Raw genomic sequence first — 19,333 nt, 5'->3', positions numbered from 1 at the left:
ATTCCACCATCCCAATCTCCCTAAGCCTTTGGATCCCTTCCTCTACATTAAACCAAGGGAGATCAGGCATTTCCAACTCACTCACAGTGGGCCATATTTTAATCCATATTTCAGCTAACCAAGCAAATAAACTATTAGAACTTTTTTAACTCCCCAAGTTGCAACAATAAATACAGAGTCCCTACTTAGTGAGCCCAAATCAATAAATTCAGCCTGATCCAACTCTGTGTTCTTTCCACCATTATCCCACACCCTTAATATCCATTCCCATGCCTGTTCTCCAGATTTCTGCTTACAAAAATTAGAAAACTCAGGCAGTTGTTTTCGAGTGTAGCACACCTCCTTATGGGTCACGCTCTCAACCTCACCCCTAGGGGCCCCCTGGGGCTTTAGTCCAGGTATACTCTAGAAGCAAACAGGGGTGTTGGGGGTGGTTCCTGAGGAAAATAAACATTATCTTGCCTGGAAGCTGCCTCAGGGGAGGCCATCACTGTTGTCTCCGGCAGTGCAGGGTTTATCTCCTCAGACAAAGGTGGAAAGGCTGATGGCATCATGGGTCAGGGAGTGGATGTTGCCACTACTGGGGATGGAGAAGCTGTTTTTCTGGCAAAAAAAAAAAAAAAAGTTTCATCAGAGTTCACAAACTCAGTGTGCCCAGCGTTATCAGGGTCCTTCCACATGTCCCCATTCCAAGTTGAATGGTCCCATTCTTTTCCAATCAATGCCATCACTTTAACAGTAGACACCTGGCAAGGCTGTGCATGCACCTTTCTTTGCAGGTGAGCCACTTGCATGATGAGAGGTTGTGTCTGCTTTTCAACAATTTCAGCTTTTTCCTGCAGAGGAGAAAAGACTCTCACTCACGGCAATCTTAGCAGATTTGAGTCTCAGAATCTGCTTCTGAAGCTGGGAGTTAGAATCCTGAGTTCATCATTTTCTCTTATCACTTTGTCCCCTGAACTTACAAGCAACCAACCAGTTTCATTTCATTCCTTGGTTCTCCACATATGGTCAAAGATATTATGTATAGAGTCACTAAACTCCTTGCCTCTCATGAGCCGTAAGTCAGGAGTGTTAAATGCATTTATTTTGCATAACTCTCTAAACAACTCATGCCAAGACTATCAGTGTTCTCCATACTATTATAAGTAGAGTCCTTAGCATTTTTGGGTCTAATCATTAAGCAGCCAACTCCAGAAGCTCCAAAACTGATAAAATAACTCCATTCTTAATATTTTGTTCCTCGAGAACCCCTCTTGGTACCAAAATCTGTATTAGTCAGGGTTCTGTAGTGGGACAGAAGTAATAGGAGAGATATACACACACACACACACACACATATATATATATATATATATATGAATTATTCATTCACATGATCACAAGGTCCCACAATAGACTGTTTGCAAACTGAGGAGTAAGGTGAGCCAGTCCAAGAACTGAAGAATTTAGCATCCGATGTTCGAGGGCAGGAAGCATCTAGCACAAGAGAAGACGTAGGCTGGAAGCTAGGCCAGTCCAGTCTTTTCACATTTTTCTGCCTGCTTTATATTCTAGCTACACTATCAGCTGATTATGTGGTGCCCATCCAGATTAAGGGTGGGTCTTACTGTCCCAGTCCACTGACTCTAATGTTAATCTCCTTTGTCAACACCCTCACAGACACACCCAGCATCAATACTTTGCATCCTTCAATCCAATCAAGTTGACCTTTAGTATTAACCACCACAGGAGTATATAGACAAAAAAACTCATATTTAAAATAAAATGTTAACAAGAAGCATCAGTACCTGTGGCTACTATAATATTATATGCTAGTGTGGACTACTTTGATATTAGGCACTAAGACAAATAATGGCTTTCACTACTTCTACTTAAATCTGGTTAACTATTCAGGAGACAAGCATATCTCATCTTAATAATTGATTGGGCATCAAAAACAACAGAGTCAGATTTACATTGGTATAGGAGATTTTTTTTTTTTGAATAAAAAATATTTACCAGTTCTTTTTAAATTTTTGCTCTGTGCTTCTTTTGTTCCCAAAATTCTCCAGACGTATCTACACAGTGGTTCTCAGAGTGGGATCCCTGACCTAGCAGTATTAGTACCACGTGGGAGCTTATTAGAAATGTAATGAATCAGATGTAGTGAATCAGAAACTCGAAGGATAGGGCCCAGCAATCTGTGTTGTAACAAGCCCTTCTGGAGATGCTCTTGTATGATAAATTTAAGGGCCACTAAACTTAGAGGAACTGGTGCAGGTGGTGACTCTTCTCAGGTGAACTGGCTCACCTAATGCCTTCTGCAAAATTGCTACTTTAAATAGTCTTTCTCAGTTTTAATATATCATTTACACCCTTTGCAGTGAAGTTCACAGTGATAATGTAGAGTTTCTCAGCTGAAATTTACTATGAAGACTGTATCTTCTCACCAAAATATCCTTTAACTTGTGATTTTTTCTGCCTCCCATTATCAAAGTTTTTCTTTCTGTGATAACTACTATGGGTTAGCCTTTAACTATGTTGTGCCAACTGTATGTGGGGATTATACTTACAATTAAAACTTGTATTTGACATACGAATGGGACTCAAGGAAATCAAAACTCTTCTTGGAAACAGTAAGAACATCTGAGTCAGTAATTAACAAATGTTGACTGCCAAGGAAATTCAAACCAAGGTTTAATAAGAGAGGAATTCTTGTACAAATAAATATAATAGCTATATTTAAAAATAAGAATATCTCTCATGTATAAGGAATTTTTATATTTTGTGTAGAATTCTCGAGAGTGAAATTTATGAGTACTGATATCTGATTAGTATGTTGAAGCTATTACAATATGAAGTTTGTCTGAAAATAGACTAGGCTATTGTGTGAGGTGAAGAGTTTCCTGTAGTTAGGGGTATTTAAGCCACATCAAATTATGGGTTGATTGGGTGGTCTAGACCCTTCCTCCTCAAAGTGTAGTACCATCTGGGAGTCATTAAAAGGGTAGAATTTCAGGTTTCACCCCATTCCTGGTGAATCAGTATCTACAACTTAACAAGATCCATGGATGATCTGTATGCACGTTATGTCTGAGAAATAGTGCTCCAGTTGACATCTAATGAATTTTCATATTATTTTTATACTTTTTGTAGGAGTATGTTGTGTTGCAAAATTTAAATAACAGTCTAGAAGTGGGGAAAATACATGAGCTTAACCCCTCTTTCTACTGTAAAGTCGCTAACTGAATTAAATACTTCCCCCAGAAACAAAGATTGTTTCTTGGATATTGTAGTTAATTTTAAGTGAACAGTTATTGATATACTAGTTCTTTGTTAACTTTGGACTCTTGGCTTTATACAAAAGTAAAACACGTCTTTTGGATTTGCTGTAGTACACTCAGAATATTTTCACTAACCCCCAAATTATATTCAGTGTTTAATCCTTCTCCAATTCCCTCATGCATGTCCTCTTCATTTTCACGAAATCCAGAATTCGTGACTCTCCCTCACAGAAACGTTCCCTGTCTGCTCAGAGTAGGTACTGATTTTGTCTCCTGCTTCCTCAGTCTGTATGAATGGACAGCAGCAGCAGAAAGAAAAGAGGGTAGTTAAAGGGAGGTGGAGATACAAGGGGGACTGGAGTGCAATGGAGAGACCAGACTCTGCTCAAAGCTAAAATTTACTGGGGCATGGAATACTTAACATACAATTCTCATTACCAAAACAATATGAATGAAGAAGAACTGAAGAGGTAATGAGAAATGACAGATGCCGCCACACCCTAGATTGGCTCAGGTCCCTACAACCATGACTACCATGTCCTGGCCCAGTGGGAAGAAAACTGCTTAAAGAAATGACAAGCACAGAAGACCGGGGAGCCAAAAGGTGCCCAAGTCCGTTCCCATCCCCACCACCTCAGACTGACAGGAGCGAAGGCGGTGGAGCCCATTGTGTGAAACAAGCTCAGGCGGGGTAGAGTGTGCCCCCTTCCTACTTTGCCCATCCCTGGCCCTCGCCTTCGCAGGGGGCACTGGGAGCAGAGCGAGCCTCGGCAGCCCGGGAGCGGCTCTGGGGGAGACGAGTGTATCCGCGGGCGCGTGTGCGTGAGGAGGAGAGCAAAGACGTGATTACTTCAGAATTTATTTAAGGGCCGGTGGAAACCACTGCAGCAGCTTCCAGGGGAAGCCCTTGTTCCAGAGGAAGAGGAGGTGGTGGCTGCCAAGGAGGAGGAGGGGAAGAGACTGAGGAGGGAGTAGCAACCACCGCACGAGGCAAGTGAGGAGAGAAGATGCTGTAGCGTCCTCACCGGCTCCCAGCAGGTTGGTTCTCCCGGCCAACTGAAGCAAGCAAAGAGGCTTGCAAAAAGGCTGGGAGGAGAAAAATGGGTGTGTGTGTGGTGGTGGTGGGGAGGGGGGGAGCAGTGGGGAGGAAGGGGGGCGGCGGGGGGTGATGCTTGCCTTTCCGGAGAAAAAGCGCCTCCCTTTAGGTGGTAGAGACGGGAGCACGGGGAAACAGGCTGGGGGCCAGGAGGAGACCTGTCCTGCTTTTTGCATCCCTAGGGACTCGTTTTCCTTCAGGTTTCTAACTCCCAGGGTTAGCCTTAAACTCCAGAGGGGCTCCAGGAGGGACGACTGGGTGGAGAACTTCCCTCCCAGATACTTCTCACGCCTTTTCTCCAAGATCTCTTTTGGAGGGACGCCCCACACACCCCGGGTGGCCCGGGCGCGGAAGGGGAGCGGCGCCGCTTGGTTAAGTTTCTGAAAGTCAAACCCAGTCCCCGGTCCCCGGTCTCCGCCCCGGGGCTCCAGCTGCACGCGGGGAGCTGCGGCTGCTCTGGCAAAGGGGCCGCGGCTGCTTTAAGAGCCGCCTCCCCCTCTCCTCGTTTGACAATGGTCTGAACCGAGCTCTGCTTCCCAAAGCAAAATTTGTAATATGCCATTTTTCCGATGGACGCTTCTCCTTTTGGCTGCTGACGGAGCCACGGGAAGATGCCGAGCTCCTGCCACGCCACCGGGCCGGGGCACGTTCCGGGAGGGCGCCGGGGCACGCGTGTGTCTGAGCTGCCTTTCTCCTCCCGTTGCTAGGGAAATGGTCCAGGAGTGCTGGGTGTGAGCCTCCCTTCTCCTCAAGCCGGAGACTGCGGTTGTCATTGATCAATTGAAGAAGCAAGGACCCGAAATCACAGACATTAGGTACAGAAACTGTCTTTGAGTTTTACTGTCTCCTTTCGCTGTATTTTTTGACCACCTCCCTGGCCCCACCCCGCCCCCAGGGAAGATGAGATGCAAATTCCTCCTTGTTGATTACTGTTAGGTGTCTTTTGCTTTCACCTCATCCTCTCCGTCTCCTATCTCTCTACCTCCTGCCTACTTGGCTGTGTCCTGTTGGGCAGGATGAACAATTTTAATATGGAAATGATGAAGTCAACTTCTTCAAGGTGGTGGGGGGTGTGGCTGAGAGATAACTGTCCAGTAGTGTGGGGTGAGCTGGCTCTTTGGCTGTCTGTAAATGCACTAGGGTAAAGAAAGTGTAAAATGTGTCCATTAAAGGTGGTAATATTTCCCGAGGACAGAGGCTTTCAAAGAGTTAAATAGGAGGGAGAATATTCATGTAATGTAATCAGACAATAGCTAGGATTTCTCTCACTGAATTACTCCTTGTAGGTTAACTGAGGTGGAGCTGGGATGGTTCTTAAGACTAAATATTTTCAGAAGAAACTCACTATAGAGAATAATTACATTCTTACTTCTCGTAGGGCCGACATCTTTCTGATATGATTAAATAAAGTCATTTATTGACAGCAAAAAGAAAAAATGCTTTTTGTAGCATTCTCATATCTGAAGACGTACTGCTTGGATGGCATACATTGCTAAGGAACACATTGGATTTTGAAAGCCCTCCAGTGGGCATTCAAACTTTTATTTTGAAATCTGAGAAATTTAAAAGACAGTCAAGGTTATGTGCTAAGAATAAAGGAGTTGATTTTCCTGATATAAAATTCTGCCAGCTAAATTTCAGCACTGGGATAATTAAGCCAATCAGGTTTATTATTACTTTTTTTATTTATCAACAAAATTAACAATGTCTCTGACTAGGTTTCAAAACCTTCAGCAATTTAATGAGGAAAGCTTCAATATCTAGATGAAGATAACATAATTTATATATCGAATTGACTTGGAGGGGGGAATGATGAAAAGGCAAATATCAAGGCAAATTGTTAGGATGCCCTTTCTGGCTTTTCAGAAATTATGTGATGAATGCAGTTTTTAGTATTGAAGCTGATTATAAAAGTTAAAAGTGATATATCTGAGTGAAATGCACTAGACATTGAATGACCATAGCCTTCTGGACTGTGTAAGTTGCTTCAGATGTCATCCATTCTTTAAAAGGGTGTTTAACTCTTATATTGAATATGTATCTTTAATTGCTTTTAATACTTAAAATGTACAAAATGTGCATTTAAGAAATGTTATACTGCATTTTAAGGATTGTTCAAATATTTTGTAATTTATGTTAGAATCTGAATTCTAATGAAATAAACTAAGCTAGTTCATGTTATTTTTTTGTAGACTATTTTTTTTTTCTAAATTTGATAAGAAGACTTTGGATATACTCCTTTGGGTTGACTGTAAGGTATAGGCAACATATATTCATCTTATTTCCTAAGTAAATTTTGCATAATTTGATTTTTATAAATTGGATTTGAAGAGTTCAAAAGTATCTACTAGAATTAAACCTTTAGACACAGCAGCAGAATGAGTCATAAAGGTAAAATATTGTTTCTACAAAGATAAATGTTGATCACTTTATAATAGAAATAAATACTTACATTTGTAATTGCCCTTTATATGTTTTGCTGTGTGTTCTCAGTCAGATTACCTATTAGATCTTTTCTTTTTTTTTCCCTAAGCATAGCTTATTGGCCCTCTTTCATGAAAGAGATAACTAAAGTTTTAACATGTAAAGTAACTTGTCCTGGTTCACGTGCCTTAGGAGTGGAATCAAGTTCTTTTGAGTGTAGATTTAATAGATTTTCTAAGTCCCTAAGCCACTTTTAATCATAGCATCTTTTGACTAAATCTAAGACTACCTTTAATGTTGATTTAAGACCCTAAAGTTTGTGAATGTTTAGTATCTCATGGTAACAACGAGGGATTGTTAGGATATTATATTCAGGTGAAAATTATACTGAGGTATTCACTGCCGTTATGCTTTGCCTTGGAATTTAAAGTTGTTCTAAGTGATTCAGGGTGGAAAGGAATTAATAACTTTCATTCAAGAACGACATAGTTTAAAGTATAGATTTAAGAATTTAAAATATAGATTTAAGAATTTAAATCTACAGGTAACCCTAAAATTTAAACCTTTTAGGGTTTCGTTAATCCTAAAATTTAAACCTTGTGAGTATTTGGGCACAAATTGTCCCACTGCTATGATTTGCTCTCCCAGTACTTTGTTTTAACCTTAAGTGTCAAAAGTAAACACATTGGCTCCTGGTGATTATTTCTGAGAATGACATAGCTGCTCAGTGTGTAGATTTCATGCATGACCTGCTAACTAATTGTTTTAAATAATCAAATGTGTTGGAACACTGTTGTTTTCTAATTCCTTTTCAATTAATATAAAGAAAGTTTGAAGCAGTTAAAAAGAGTTTGCATTTTCCATCTTTGTGATAGTCTTTGAATGAAAATCAAATTGAGACAAATGCAAGAAACAGTTTTATCCATTAAGTGTGTAACAGTAGTATCAAGTGTGGGTATCGGGGTGTGTGTGCTTATATTCATTTTATGTGTGTACTCTGTTACATATTTTAGTGTGCATACAAAATTGAACAAATTAAATTCCTGCCTTCAGGTAGCTCAGTGTTATGAGCAATGCGCAAAACTTCAAAGCATTTAAAATTTTCCTAATATTCACTGACCCCCTTAGTTTTTTAATATAGGTTATCATTCACAAAATACTTTATTACTTACATACTTTTTAAAAGTTTCTCTTAGTTTTCAGGAGTCCCTGACCAGATCATTCACAGATAATTGAATTTTGCTCCTCAATAACCCAATTTATATGAAGACTCACATAAAAAGTAATTAAATATTGAGCTGTTAAATCTTGACATTCTATTTGAAAATATCACCAGAAATATTTTCCCTAAGGACAGGAATGTGTAGGCAGAAAAATTAATTGACCTTGCATTATAAAACCAAAAAATGCTTCAGGATCAACAACCAAACCTGCCTTTCTTCACATTAGCCTTTTGCAAAACCAAGCCGTCTAATTTATAGCTGCTGGCCATAGTACAACAACCAAAACTGAGATGAGTTTGACTTTTCTTTGAAACATTAGCTAGAGGATGAAAGAGAAAATGAGATAATTTCTGACTTTTAAGATGCCACATAATTGTTCAACCATGCACCTAAGTGTGTTTTGTCTATTTTAAATCAAATTTAAAAATATTCTGAAAGCAGTTCATTTATTTCATGACTGAGAATTTGTGATTGGCAGCTGAGACGTGAAGTTACTACATTAGCTAATATAATTTATGACATCTGTTTTGCAGAATATTTGAAAGAGTGTTAGTTTGTATTGTTTGGATGAAAACCAGACTATGTAGTTAACAGGAAAAAAGGAATATTAAGTGTAATGATGAGTATAATACTCTAAACAAATTTATATACCTCAGTTTATTTCATAACGTTTTTGTCTAATTCAGTCAGCATCACTTATCTGCTCTGGGTAGACCACATAGGAATTCAGGGAGAGAGCATACAAAAGTAATAAAATGGAAAATGTAATGTCAAAAAGCTTAAAACTAGTCAATTTGAAAAAAAAAAATCTGTTGACTAAAAAAGTAAAAGCTGATTATCATATAAAATAAATACTCAATGATTTGTAGATTTTCTACAAGAAAGACTAAACATTAATTCGTTGAATTACCTAAGTCATTCAAAAGTCATTTACTTCCTACCAGTTAAGTGCCAGACACTGTGCTTGCCATGAACAATATACAGTAATAACAAATAAGGGTAACATAAAAAGTATTCACTCTAAGAGATTTGTAAACTTGCAGATAAGAAAGGTGATGAAATAATAATGGAAATAACATATTTATTTAAATTGAATTAGGTGGGATAAATCATGAACATGAACTTTGAGAAACAAGTGAAACAAAGTTGCATATGGGAGGTAGGACAAACGTGATGTCATGGAAAGAAAGCACTTAGGGCTGAAGGAAGTAAATGAATCATATTTCATTGAGGTCAAAACATTTTGCTTGGTTGGATTTGGGGCAACAGGTAGGGGAAATAGAGACAAATAGGCTAATAAGCTGAAAAATATTTAGTGAATTGATGTCCAAATGACATTATTGGAAATCACTTGTTTACTAAGACTCCTTCCCACTTACTTTCTTTAAGCAATGATGTGTGAAGTGATGCCCACGATTAATGAGGACACCCCAATGAGCCAAAGGGGGTCCCAAAGCAGTGGCTCGGACTCAGACTCCCATTTTGAGCAGCTGATGGTGAATATGCTAGATGAAAGGGATCGTCTTCTAGACACCCTTCGGGAGACCCAGGAAAGCCTCTCACTTGCCCAGCAGAGACTTCAGGATGTCATCTATGACCGAGACTCACTCCAGAGACAGCTCAATTCAGCCCTGCCACAGGTATGCTTCCTGGTAGCCTTTGTTTCTGCTATTGTAATTGAAAATTCGGAAAGATTTAAATAAAATTCACTTTACTCCCATTCTTAATGTTACTTTTCCACTTAACATATGTGATATGCACATTTTGTTAAGAACAACTTAGGAATAGATGATTAGTTCACTTGAAACCTTGCCTCAAACAAAGTCATGGACTGTTAATGGTGGTTGGGGGTTTATGTGAGAAGCAAGAGTTCTTACCTGGTCTTTCTTAAAAGTTGTATTTGTGTGTCTTAGTAGGGTAGAAAACCACTTGTTGATCAGCTTTTAATGACCAGAATGTGGAGATAGTTTTATCTTTCTTACCTTTTAAACACAATGTTGACATTTGGAAATATGTGTTTTTCATTTTCAGTTGTATGGTCTGCCTTTGACCGTACTTTGGAAGCCTCGTGTCCAACTATTGTTTCGTCTTTTTTTTTTTTAAATGCCTAATATCTGCTTTAAAATTCTTGGAATTACTAATATATTATCCTCTCCCTTGGGGAAAAAAAAAAAAAAAAAAAAAAAAAAAACACCAAAACCCTTTAACTGGTTTCTTTTTATTTTTAAAACATTTTGAAGATTGATGAAAGGGAAAAAGTTAAGCCTCACTAACTTAACATTGTTAGATTAGCTATGTTTAAATACATTTCTGTCAATCTTTGTATTTTACAGAAAAAGAAATCCTAAGATATTTTAAGAACTGCCAGCCTATTTATATACAAAGTTAATGATTAAAGTCAATTTACTTGTTTAAGAAACGCATAGGCTGGGCGCAGTGGCTCAGGCCTGTACTCCTAGCACTTTGAGAGGCCGAGGCGGGTGGATTGCCTGAGCTCAGGAGTTCAAGACCAGCCTGAGCAACATGGTGAAACCCCATCTCTAGTAAAATACAAAAAATTAGGTAGGCATGGTGGCGTGTGCCTATAGTCCCAGTTACTCGGGACGCTGAGACAGGAGAATTGCTTGAACCTGGGGAGGCAGAGGTTACAGTGAGCCAAGATCACGCCACTGCACTCCAGCCTGGGACAGAACAAGACTCCATCTCCAATAATAATAATAATAATAATAATAATAATAATAATATAATTGTGCCTCTTTTAGGTATGAGAAGAAACATAAAAATGAATGGGATTTTTGACAGTCACCCCCATTAAACTAAAACTTTCTTTTAAATACAAGGTTGATTGGCCCTTTCCTTAAAAAACAGTACACTAAATGTTAAAGAGTTGAATTCTCTTCACAAAGTTATGGCTTGTAACAAAGATATCTTTATAAATATTGAAAACTATATATTCAAAATTGATAAAATTCTAAAGCTATCTGTACTGTTAACTCATAGACATATTTACGACTCTCAAAATGGAAAAGATCTCTAAGAATCCCCTGTTGCATCCTGATTAGGTAATCCCATAACCCTATGTGAATAACTGCTATTCCAATCCTTTTCATTTTCAGTCAGTTTATCTTGTGCTGAGATGAAATAATGTTTTTAATAACTCTCACTTCTTGGTACCATGGTTTGTGTCATCACACAAAATGTTTTGACTCATTTCAAAAGGCAGCTATGATAGCTACACCAAATATTATGTATTTTTAAGGAAGATATTTTAGTCTTTGCAATTGCTTTTCATAAGGTGATTTCTAGAACTGTCACCATCATACTTACTCTCTTGGAGGATTATTTGAGTTGGTTAATTCTCTTGTTAAAGTGGTCCAAGAACCAGTCACACTCTTCCTCATCTACTGTGACAAGTGGAAAATGGGGCAATCATTTCTCCTTCTGGATACAGTGTTTCATTAGCTTACACTAGGATTTTATGATATTTGGAGACAAGTTCAACATACCTTCAATGTGTACTGGGACAGCAGTCAACTGAAGTTTCTAATTGACTTGCATAGATGCTGCAGTGTGTTCCCATTTCCCCTCCACTCTTCTTGGAAGTTGATTCTGATCCTACATGTAAGACTCTGCATGTATCCCGCTTACATTTGTCTTTCTATATTTTATTCAAGCTTGAAGTTTTCAGTTTAAATCCTAATCTTATCAAAATGTATCTAAAAGTAATTTGGATTTTTAAATTTTCCCCTTCTGTAAAAAAAGGTGACTATTTTACTTAAAAATGTGAAAATAAAGCACGAGAACAAGATACTTTAGGAAAAAAAGGAGAAAATTGAAAAATATTTTTATACATAAGTGATTGTGGAGGTAAATCTCTTTGCAAAGGTATAAGAAAAAAATGTTTTATTTCTAGCTCTTCAGTTGTATTGAGTATCTAAATTATGATTGCCTTTAAAATGTTAAGTTTTAATTTTTAAATATACTGCCCAGCCTTTTATCTAAATCCCTTGGGGCCAATTGTGTTTTGGAGCTCATAAGTTTTCTGATTCTCTCTCTCTCTCTCTGTCTCTTGTTCTCAGTTTCTTCTCTCATTCTCTCTCTCTCTCTCTCTCTCTCTCTCTCTCTCTCTTTCTGTGTGTGTGTAGCATATTATAGAACACTATTCCTGAAGGACTATGGGCAGCACCCGTATTTCTGAATATTTCTGAAATTTTTCTGAAGAGAATTCTATGAGTATCCCTATTGCATGGAAAAGATAAAGACTGTAAATAGTCTCATGATTAAGTATAGGTCTGATTTTCCCACCCATCAAATTCATTACATATTTACAAATAAAATATCAATTTCAGAGTGTATGGATTTTAGAATTATAGATTAGGGATTATGAGCCTATACATTTAGATGGCTATAGTTCCATTCTAAATTAAAAATACTTTAAGGATATCTTTTTCAATGTCAATTTGTATGTTGCTATTATAAATATCTGAGTACCCCTAGAAATCCACAGGTCCTCAGACAATGATAATCCTCTTATTTTTTTAAAAAGAAAGCGTTTAATAACCTAATCTGTATCTTTAGGGCTGTAAGTTTTCTATAACTAATAGAGGAATATTCTTCATTAATTGCTATCATTGAAAGTTTATGAATATTTTGTAAATAATGTGCCATTGTGTGGTGGCACTGCATTTGACATTTAGATGGAAGTTGAAAATGACTACCATAAATGTGAGTTTTGAGGCAGAAATAAGGCATGTAAAATTGAAAACCGCTAGAGTAACAGAAAAATGAAAATTATTTCAGCAAACACAGGGTAGAATTGAAAGCAGAGATAAACTTTATGACATAGATGTCTTAAATTGCCTAGTCAGTGCTATTAGGTCTTGGTGATTGGAGCTTTACTTTAGTCACTTTCTCTCTCATTTTTTCTTTATAAAAGAATGCAACAATAATTTTTAACAATTTTAACCATGTAAATTATTTTATAGCCATGTTGTTTAGTTTTTCATTGTGTCTTTGGGTATATCTGTTTAAAGAGTGCTGATAATTTCACATCATTCCACACCTCCAGGCCTGATGTTTCTAAGCTATGCCCTCAACGATCTAACTTATTAATGCACAGATCCATTTTAATGTTCCACAGAACCTCAGATTCAACATGCTGCAAACCCAGTCATCATCTACCTCCAACTCACAACCTAAGTGTACTCTAACTCCTTACCTAGACACCTTAAGAGTCCTTATAGTTGGTGCTTTCTTCCTCCTCTAAATTCAGTCTTCAGTGGGCCATACTTTTTGTACCTCTTAAAAAATTCTCAAATCTCTCTACTCTTCTGTTTTTCTTGACACCTGACCCTGAAATTCTTTGCTACATCTCCTAACATTTCTAGTGTTGTAAATATGTCACATTATATGCTTGAATAGTACGACACTGTTTGATGTGTCCCAGAAAACTCCATTCTTTTTCCTTCATGCATGTTCATCTCTCTACCTATAATGTTCTTCCTCATTGTCTTTGTCTGGTTAATTTCCCATCCTAGCCAAAAGTTTATCTCTTTCAGGAACTCTTTTCTGAACCCTAAGTACATCTGTTCTGTGTGCTTTACTCTTATCATTTATCATATTGTAATTAAATTATCTGTTTATGTGCCTGTTCCCCAACCTAAACTATAAGCTCCTTGAGAAAACGAGCAGATCTCAATAGTGCAAAACCCCCTGAACTACCAAAGTACCAGGCTCATAAAAAAGGCTTTTAAAGTAAATGCAGAACTAAATATATGTGCATTTTGATGTAGAAAGAACAATAAACTTGAAATAGGAAGATCAGGTTTGTACTGTGACCCAACTACACATCACCAGTTTGAGACAGAACTTCAGATTTCCATGCTACAGAAAGTGTTTAATACTAACAGCTTATAGGGTAACTTGTGATGATTGAAGAAAATGAGACACATAAAAACTAATTAATGTTTAAGGCATTAAATATAGAATTGCTTGCATTTGTTTTATCCAGAATGCCAAAATATGATTATTTCTATACATGTATGTGAATAATCATTAGGATAATTAGAATAATTTACTAGGAATATTGACAAAATCCTACACATTTTTTAGAACAAGGGGAATAATTGTCAATTATTAATATATTTGTTAAGAATGTTTAGAGGAGAGGTAAAGGGAATGTGCTTCCTATTGCAGAATGTCATATGTAAAAGTTTAAAATTTGTTTTCATCACCTTTTTTAGCATATATTGAGGGTCCACTGTGCATTATTAAATAGCTACATATGTTTGTAAAGTGGATAGGGGAAAACAGTTTGGCTCTTCGACAGTTTAGGGAATAGAGTTGCTTGGAAAAAATACATAAATGGGCCCAAATAAATATAGTACTGGAAGATTATAGAAGTACTGAAAGTATTTGAATTATGAAGTTGATATGTGATTCACTACAACAAGTTTCATGTGGAAAGTGATATTAAAGAGGTATTTTTGACAAAAGGTTGGTAAAGATTTTAAGATATTCCATGTGGGGTAGTAAAGTTGTGCAGATAGAACTTTGCTGAAGGACATATGGGAAACCAAAATTCAGCATATGCTCTACTTCTCAGGCTAGGCTTAGGGTCCCTACTTTGCACAAAGAAGACTCTTTGGGGATTCTTGTTTGTTTTGTTTTAAAAAATTAAGTGGCAATCAATAACGAAAAAAGATTTGTTTGATGAAATGTTATGGGATGAAAGTAAAGTTCTATATAGTGACTGTGGAGTGTAGACTGTTATAATGTGTGGTGCAAAATAAAGACAGGAATTTCCCTGCAGAATAATCTGTAGAATTTTGGGTGAACTGATGATCAGATCATGAATAAAAATTATTCTACAATCTTGATTTTGGATGGATTACATGATATTTATCAGTTATCTATTGCTTAAATAATGCTATATAACAACACAAAAACCTCAATAACATACAAAAATATGGGTTTGTGGAATTCAGCTGATCTTGAATTGGCTGATCTTGGCTGGACTAACTTTATGTCACTGGCTAGCTGAAGGTTGGCTGTGTCAGCTTTATGTTAGTTGGCTGTTGTCTGATTCTAATCCAGGATGGCCTTGGCTGAGTCAACTGGGGCCATTCACCTCTATGCCATGTGTCTAATCCTGCAATGGGCTAGCCCTGGCAGGTTCTCATGATCATGGAAGAGGAGTAAGAGCCAAATGGATATAAGCAGATGCTTATTAAACTTCTGCATAAGTCATTTTTGGCAACGTCACTTGGCCAAACCCAGAGAGAGTGGAAAGCAGAACAGAATTACATGACAAAGGGTATGGCTACAGGATAAGTGAAACACTGGGACTATTAGTGCAACTGACCTACCACAAATGTCACTAAAAGAGTGATTTTTTGATTTGGGTCATTTTCATGTTAGAGAAAGCTTATTGTGATAACCTTCTGGTGAAGTAGGGAGATTTGAAATAGAAATGTGACCAGAAAACTAGAAAAGATAATTGAAATGTAAAGACTATCGAAGAGAAAGAATGGTCAGGGATGGGTAATGTCCTGAATGGCTAAGGCTTTGGACTTGAGTCAGAAGATCTGAATTTGAATTGGGGCTCCTTCCTTTGTTAGCTGGAGGACAATTGGAAAGTCACTTGATTTTTCTCAAACTCTGTTTCCTTAATTGAAAAGAGTAAATGACATCTACCCTTAGGAGTGATTGAAAAGAAGTATGAGTATGTGCTTCAGAAACCCTGAGCATTTTAAAATATCAGGTTTTTATATATATATAATTTGGGATGTGCTGGTGTACATCTTGACAAGAAATTAAAAGAGGCTACTTATGGAGGACATATATATCTTTTGACATTCTAAAATTCAAACTATTTGAGTAAATCTTATAGAGAGCAACAGCTTCTGCCCTGACGGCACTTGTATTCTGAATGCATGCTACCTAGGTAGAATTGGACTTGCTACTTACTAGCTCAATAACCTTGGTCAAAGTGCTTACTTCAAATAATGATAAAAACTGCCTCATAAGATGGTTATGGGAAACAAATGAGTTGGAACATGTCAAATGATCAATTCAATGCCTCACAGGTAGTACATGCTCAATAAATGTTAAATGTAGCTATTGTTGCTGATATTATCATTGTAGATATTATCATCATTATCTTTAGCCAACCTTAACTGCACAATTTTACTGGGTAATAATGAACAGTAGCACAAATTGAGAGCACTAAAAATCCTTACTGTCTTCAATCTTTATCAAATTTTAAAGGTCTTTTGATTTATCTTTTTAAAAAGTTCTTAACTGCATTTTCCTAAATTTTCCACTTCCACCATGGCCAGTCACATATGTCCCTTGATTACATCAAACAACATCCCTTCCTATTGTGCTGAGATTATAACTGAATTGAGCTCCTTTGTGTTCTGTGAAACCTAATACCAGCACATTGTGTTATCCCTTACCTGTCAGAGAGAAAGATGTTCCATCTTTTACCTCCTGTTATAGCCATCCTATTTTCTTAATGTGTATTTTTCCCTTCTAGTTATTTTTTCTTCTGGCCAAATAAAATGATATCCGCTTGCGGTCTATATTTCTCATTGCTTCTTTTTCTTTTTTAACCCTTACAATCAGGCTTCTATCATCATTGTTTTCCTAAAATAAAGTACACGTGTATATGCCACCAATATTTTGCAAATCTAGTGATGCTTTCATATTCTCCATGTCCCTTGAATTCTTTGTGTTGAGCAATGCTATTAATTATTTCATGTTGAAATTCCCATGCTCTTAATTCTCCATAACATTCCCTTTCTAGGCTAGTAGATATGCTGTCCTTCAGTGCTCATTATTTTCCTCCCACACACTTATCTACACCCATACTTGTCTTCATTTACTTACATTCTCCAATCTTAAGCATTGCCCTTCTAGTATGTGAATACTTATCTCTAAATCCTTGAACACTCCTTTTTACCTCCTCTCTTGATTGTTTATTCCCTCTGTCTCTAGTATCTTCAATTACTTTTCCTCTAAGCTGGCTATTTTGCAAGATATTCAAATAGATTTCTTAAAATTAAAATGATGACAAGTACAATTAACAACAAAAAAGTCCCTTGACTCTGTTTCCCCTTAGTTTTCAACTTATTTTTTTCTTCTTCTGTAAACTTATTCTCCACATTTATTTTCCAGACTTGCTCTCACTGTCTCAATTTTTTCAACTTCTATACTGCAGTCTGATTTTTACTCTAACTCCCTGTTCAGAATGTTCGCTGTCACCAATAACCGATTAATAATTGTAGTACATTTATTTTATTTGACACCACTCTTCTCCAAAACCTAGATAAATTAATCTTATCCCTTTAACTTTCATGATGCCATACTGTCTTAGTTCTTAAATATTTTGTTTTATTCCTCTCAATTTTTTTCTTGTGGACAATTCCTTATGTAGTTACTTCTTAAATGTTCAATAACAAAGATAAGATTAATTGTAATAGCTAACATTTCTGAACACTCCCACTATGCCATTCAGTGTTTTATTTAAGCACCTAGATATTAAAATGGGAGTGTTTCCCCCTCTCTCTGTTGGAGATAAAACTAATTAAGTGAGGCACAAGACTTTATTTGCAGGAGATGCTAAGATACAGTCCAACCCGTTAAGTTTAGTCTTAACTCAAACTCCACATTGGAACTCTACAAAGATTGAGTTGGAAAAGCTAGAAGAGAAGTACAATTGTTTTGGAGAGCTGTTGGTTTGTTGTACATAATCTACCACTCCATGTATGAGAAATGAAAGCAATTCCTGCTCACCTTAGCCAAGTGAGATGAGCTTCAGGAAAAACATTCAGAGAGTTTAACAGGTTTCCTCTAGAGAGTAAAGGATATAGAGTCTGAAATCTAAAAGCAGCCATGTAGCAGATGAAGGCCTTGCAAGGCAGGCAAGTCCTCTTGGTTCTCCATGGTCAAGAAGAAGGTTGGCAATGTTTGAAGAGCAACTTGCGATCCTCACAAGGGGAGCTTGCTTAGGGTTATCTTAAGCCCATAGGTGAGTAGACTCGCAGAAGCCAAGGTTCCAAGGTTCCAATGTGGTGAATTATGAGCAACAAATTTGGAGGATTGATTCCAAGAGAGGAGAACTGACAGAGGGGTTCTTTGAGAATGCCACAGGTGCACTCCAGAAGAAGAAGAAAAGGTCATTGCTTCCACATTTGCCATTCCAGAAATCCCAGACAGTGGTGACACAAGGGTCAGCCACATGTAACTGTGGTCTTTCCCCTCCAAGTTTTTTTCACAGGCCCTGAGTCTGAAGTGGTCGGAAACAGTTGCTGTGAGTGGGTGATGTGAGAGACCACCAGACACCTACCCTCCAATGCAGACTTCAGGGCTTGAAGTAAGCCTGAACCAAGTGTGAGGGGAGAAACTTTAGGTTAGATGGGACCTTAGGGCTGTGTCTATTTTATAATCCTATATCGAACCAAAACTATAAAATCATTAGTCTAGACTAGACTTTTTCATTATAAAAGAAAAGATAATAATTTATTGTCTAATCATATCAGAGAAGCTAGGATGGCTGTCTGAAATTTTGTTTCATATTAATTTCTTAACCTGGGGGAATTAGAGGAGATAAAATGGTTACTAAATTCAGCTTATTCATTAAACTGGGTAGAGGAATCATCTCAATTAAGATTCTAAACATTCCAATGACGCCATTATTATTACTATTCCCATTTTACAGATAATGAAACCAAGGCACAGAGAGATTAGGTAACTTCTTCAGCACCACACAATTTGTAAGTGGTATTCACCAGGATCCCATTAATGACATACTTTTGTTTTTACCCTGAGCCCTCTTCTTCATCTTGTTATGTTCATCTAGATTAAAAGAAGTATTAAAGTCCTCTGGAAACCCTGTTTAAGAGACATGGACAATAGAAAGCATTTCTTGTGGCCAGGTGCAGTGGCTCATGCTTGTCATCCCAGCGCTTTGGGAGGCCAAGGTGGGTAGATCACCTGAGGTTGGGAGTTTGAGACCAGCCTGGCCAACACGGTGAAACCCCATCCCTAATAAAAATACAAAAAAAATTAGTTGGGCATAGCGGCAGGCACCTGTAATCCCAGCTGCTTGGGAGGCTGAAGCAGAATTGCTTGAACCCAGGAGTCGGAGGTTGCAGTGAGCTGAGATTATGCCATTGCACTTCAGCCTGGGTGACAAGAGCGAAACTCTGTTTAAAAAAAAAAAAAAAAAAAAAGAAGCATTTATCATAACTACTTCTAAGGCAAACAAATTATTATTAATGAAATTTGAAATTATTATTAGAATTCATATAATTATACTG

At 37.4% G+C, this 19,333-nt stretch overlaps 1 protein-coding gene across 23 annotated transcripts in view; it reads left to right on the top strand.

Moving 5' to 3' along the window:
- The first annotated feature begins 4,033 nt into the window (after positions 1–4,033).
- The window catches only part of PPFIA2 (PTPRF interacting protein alpha 2), a 508,974-nt gene continuing 493,674 nt past the window's right edge, over positions 4,034–19,333 (top strand). For 15 of the 23 annotated variants that reach the window (XM_031651104.1, XM_031651098.1, XM_031651106.1 and 12 more), the window contains exons 1-2: positions 5,043–5,177; positions 9,399–9,649. In XM_031651104.1, coding sequence (XP_031506964.1) covers positions 9,401–9,649 — 249 coding nt within the window. In that variant the 5' untranslated portion in view covers positions 5,043–5,177; positions 9,399–9,400. Of the gene's footprint in view, positions 4,305–4,883; positions 5,178–9,398; positions 9,650–19,333 lie in introns of those variants that run through there. The other 8 variants (XM_031651111.1, XM_031651112.1, XM_031651094.1 and 5 more) reach the window with 5 other exon arrangements.

Source organism: Papio anubis, chromosome 9, assembly GCF_008728515.1.
Source record: "Papio anubis isolate 15944 chromosome 9, Panubis1.0, whole genome shotgun sequence".
Classification (NCBI taxonomy): Eukaryota; Metazoa; Chordata; class Mammalia; order Primates; family Cercopithecidae; genus Papio; species Papio anubis.
Note: the sequence above shows the minus strand (reverse complement) of the source record. Positions and strands in the feature narration are given on the sequence as shown.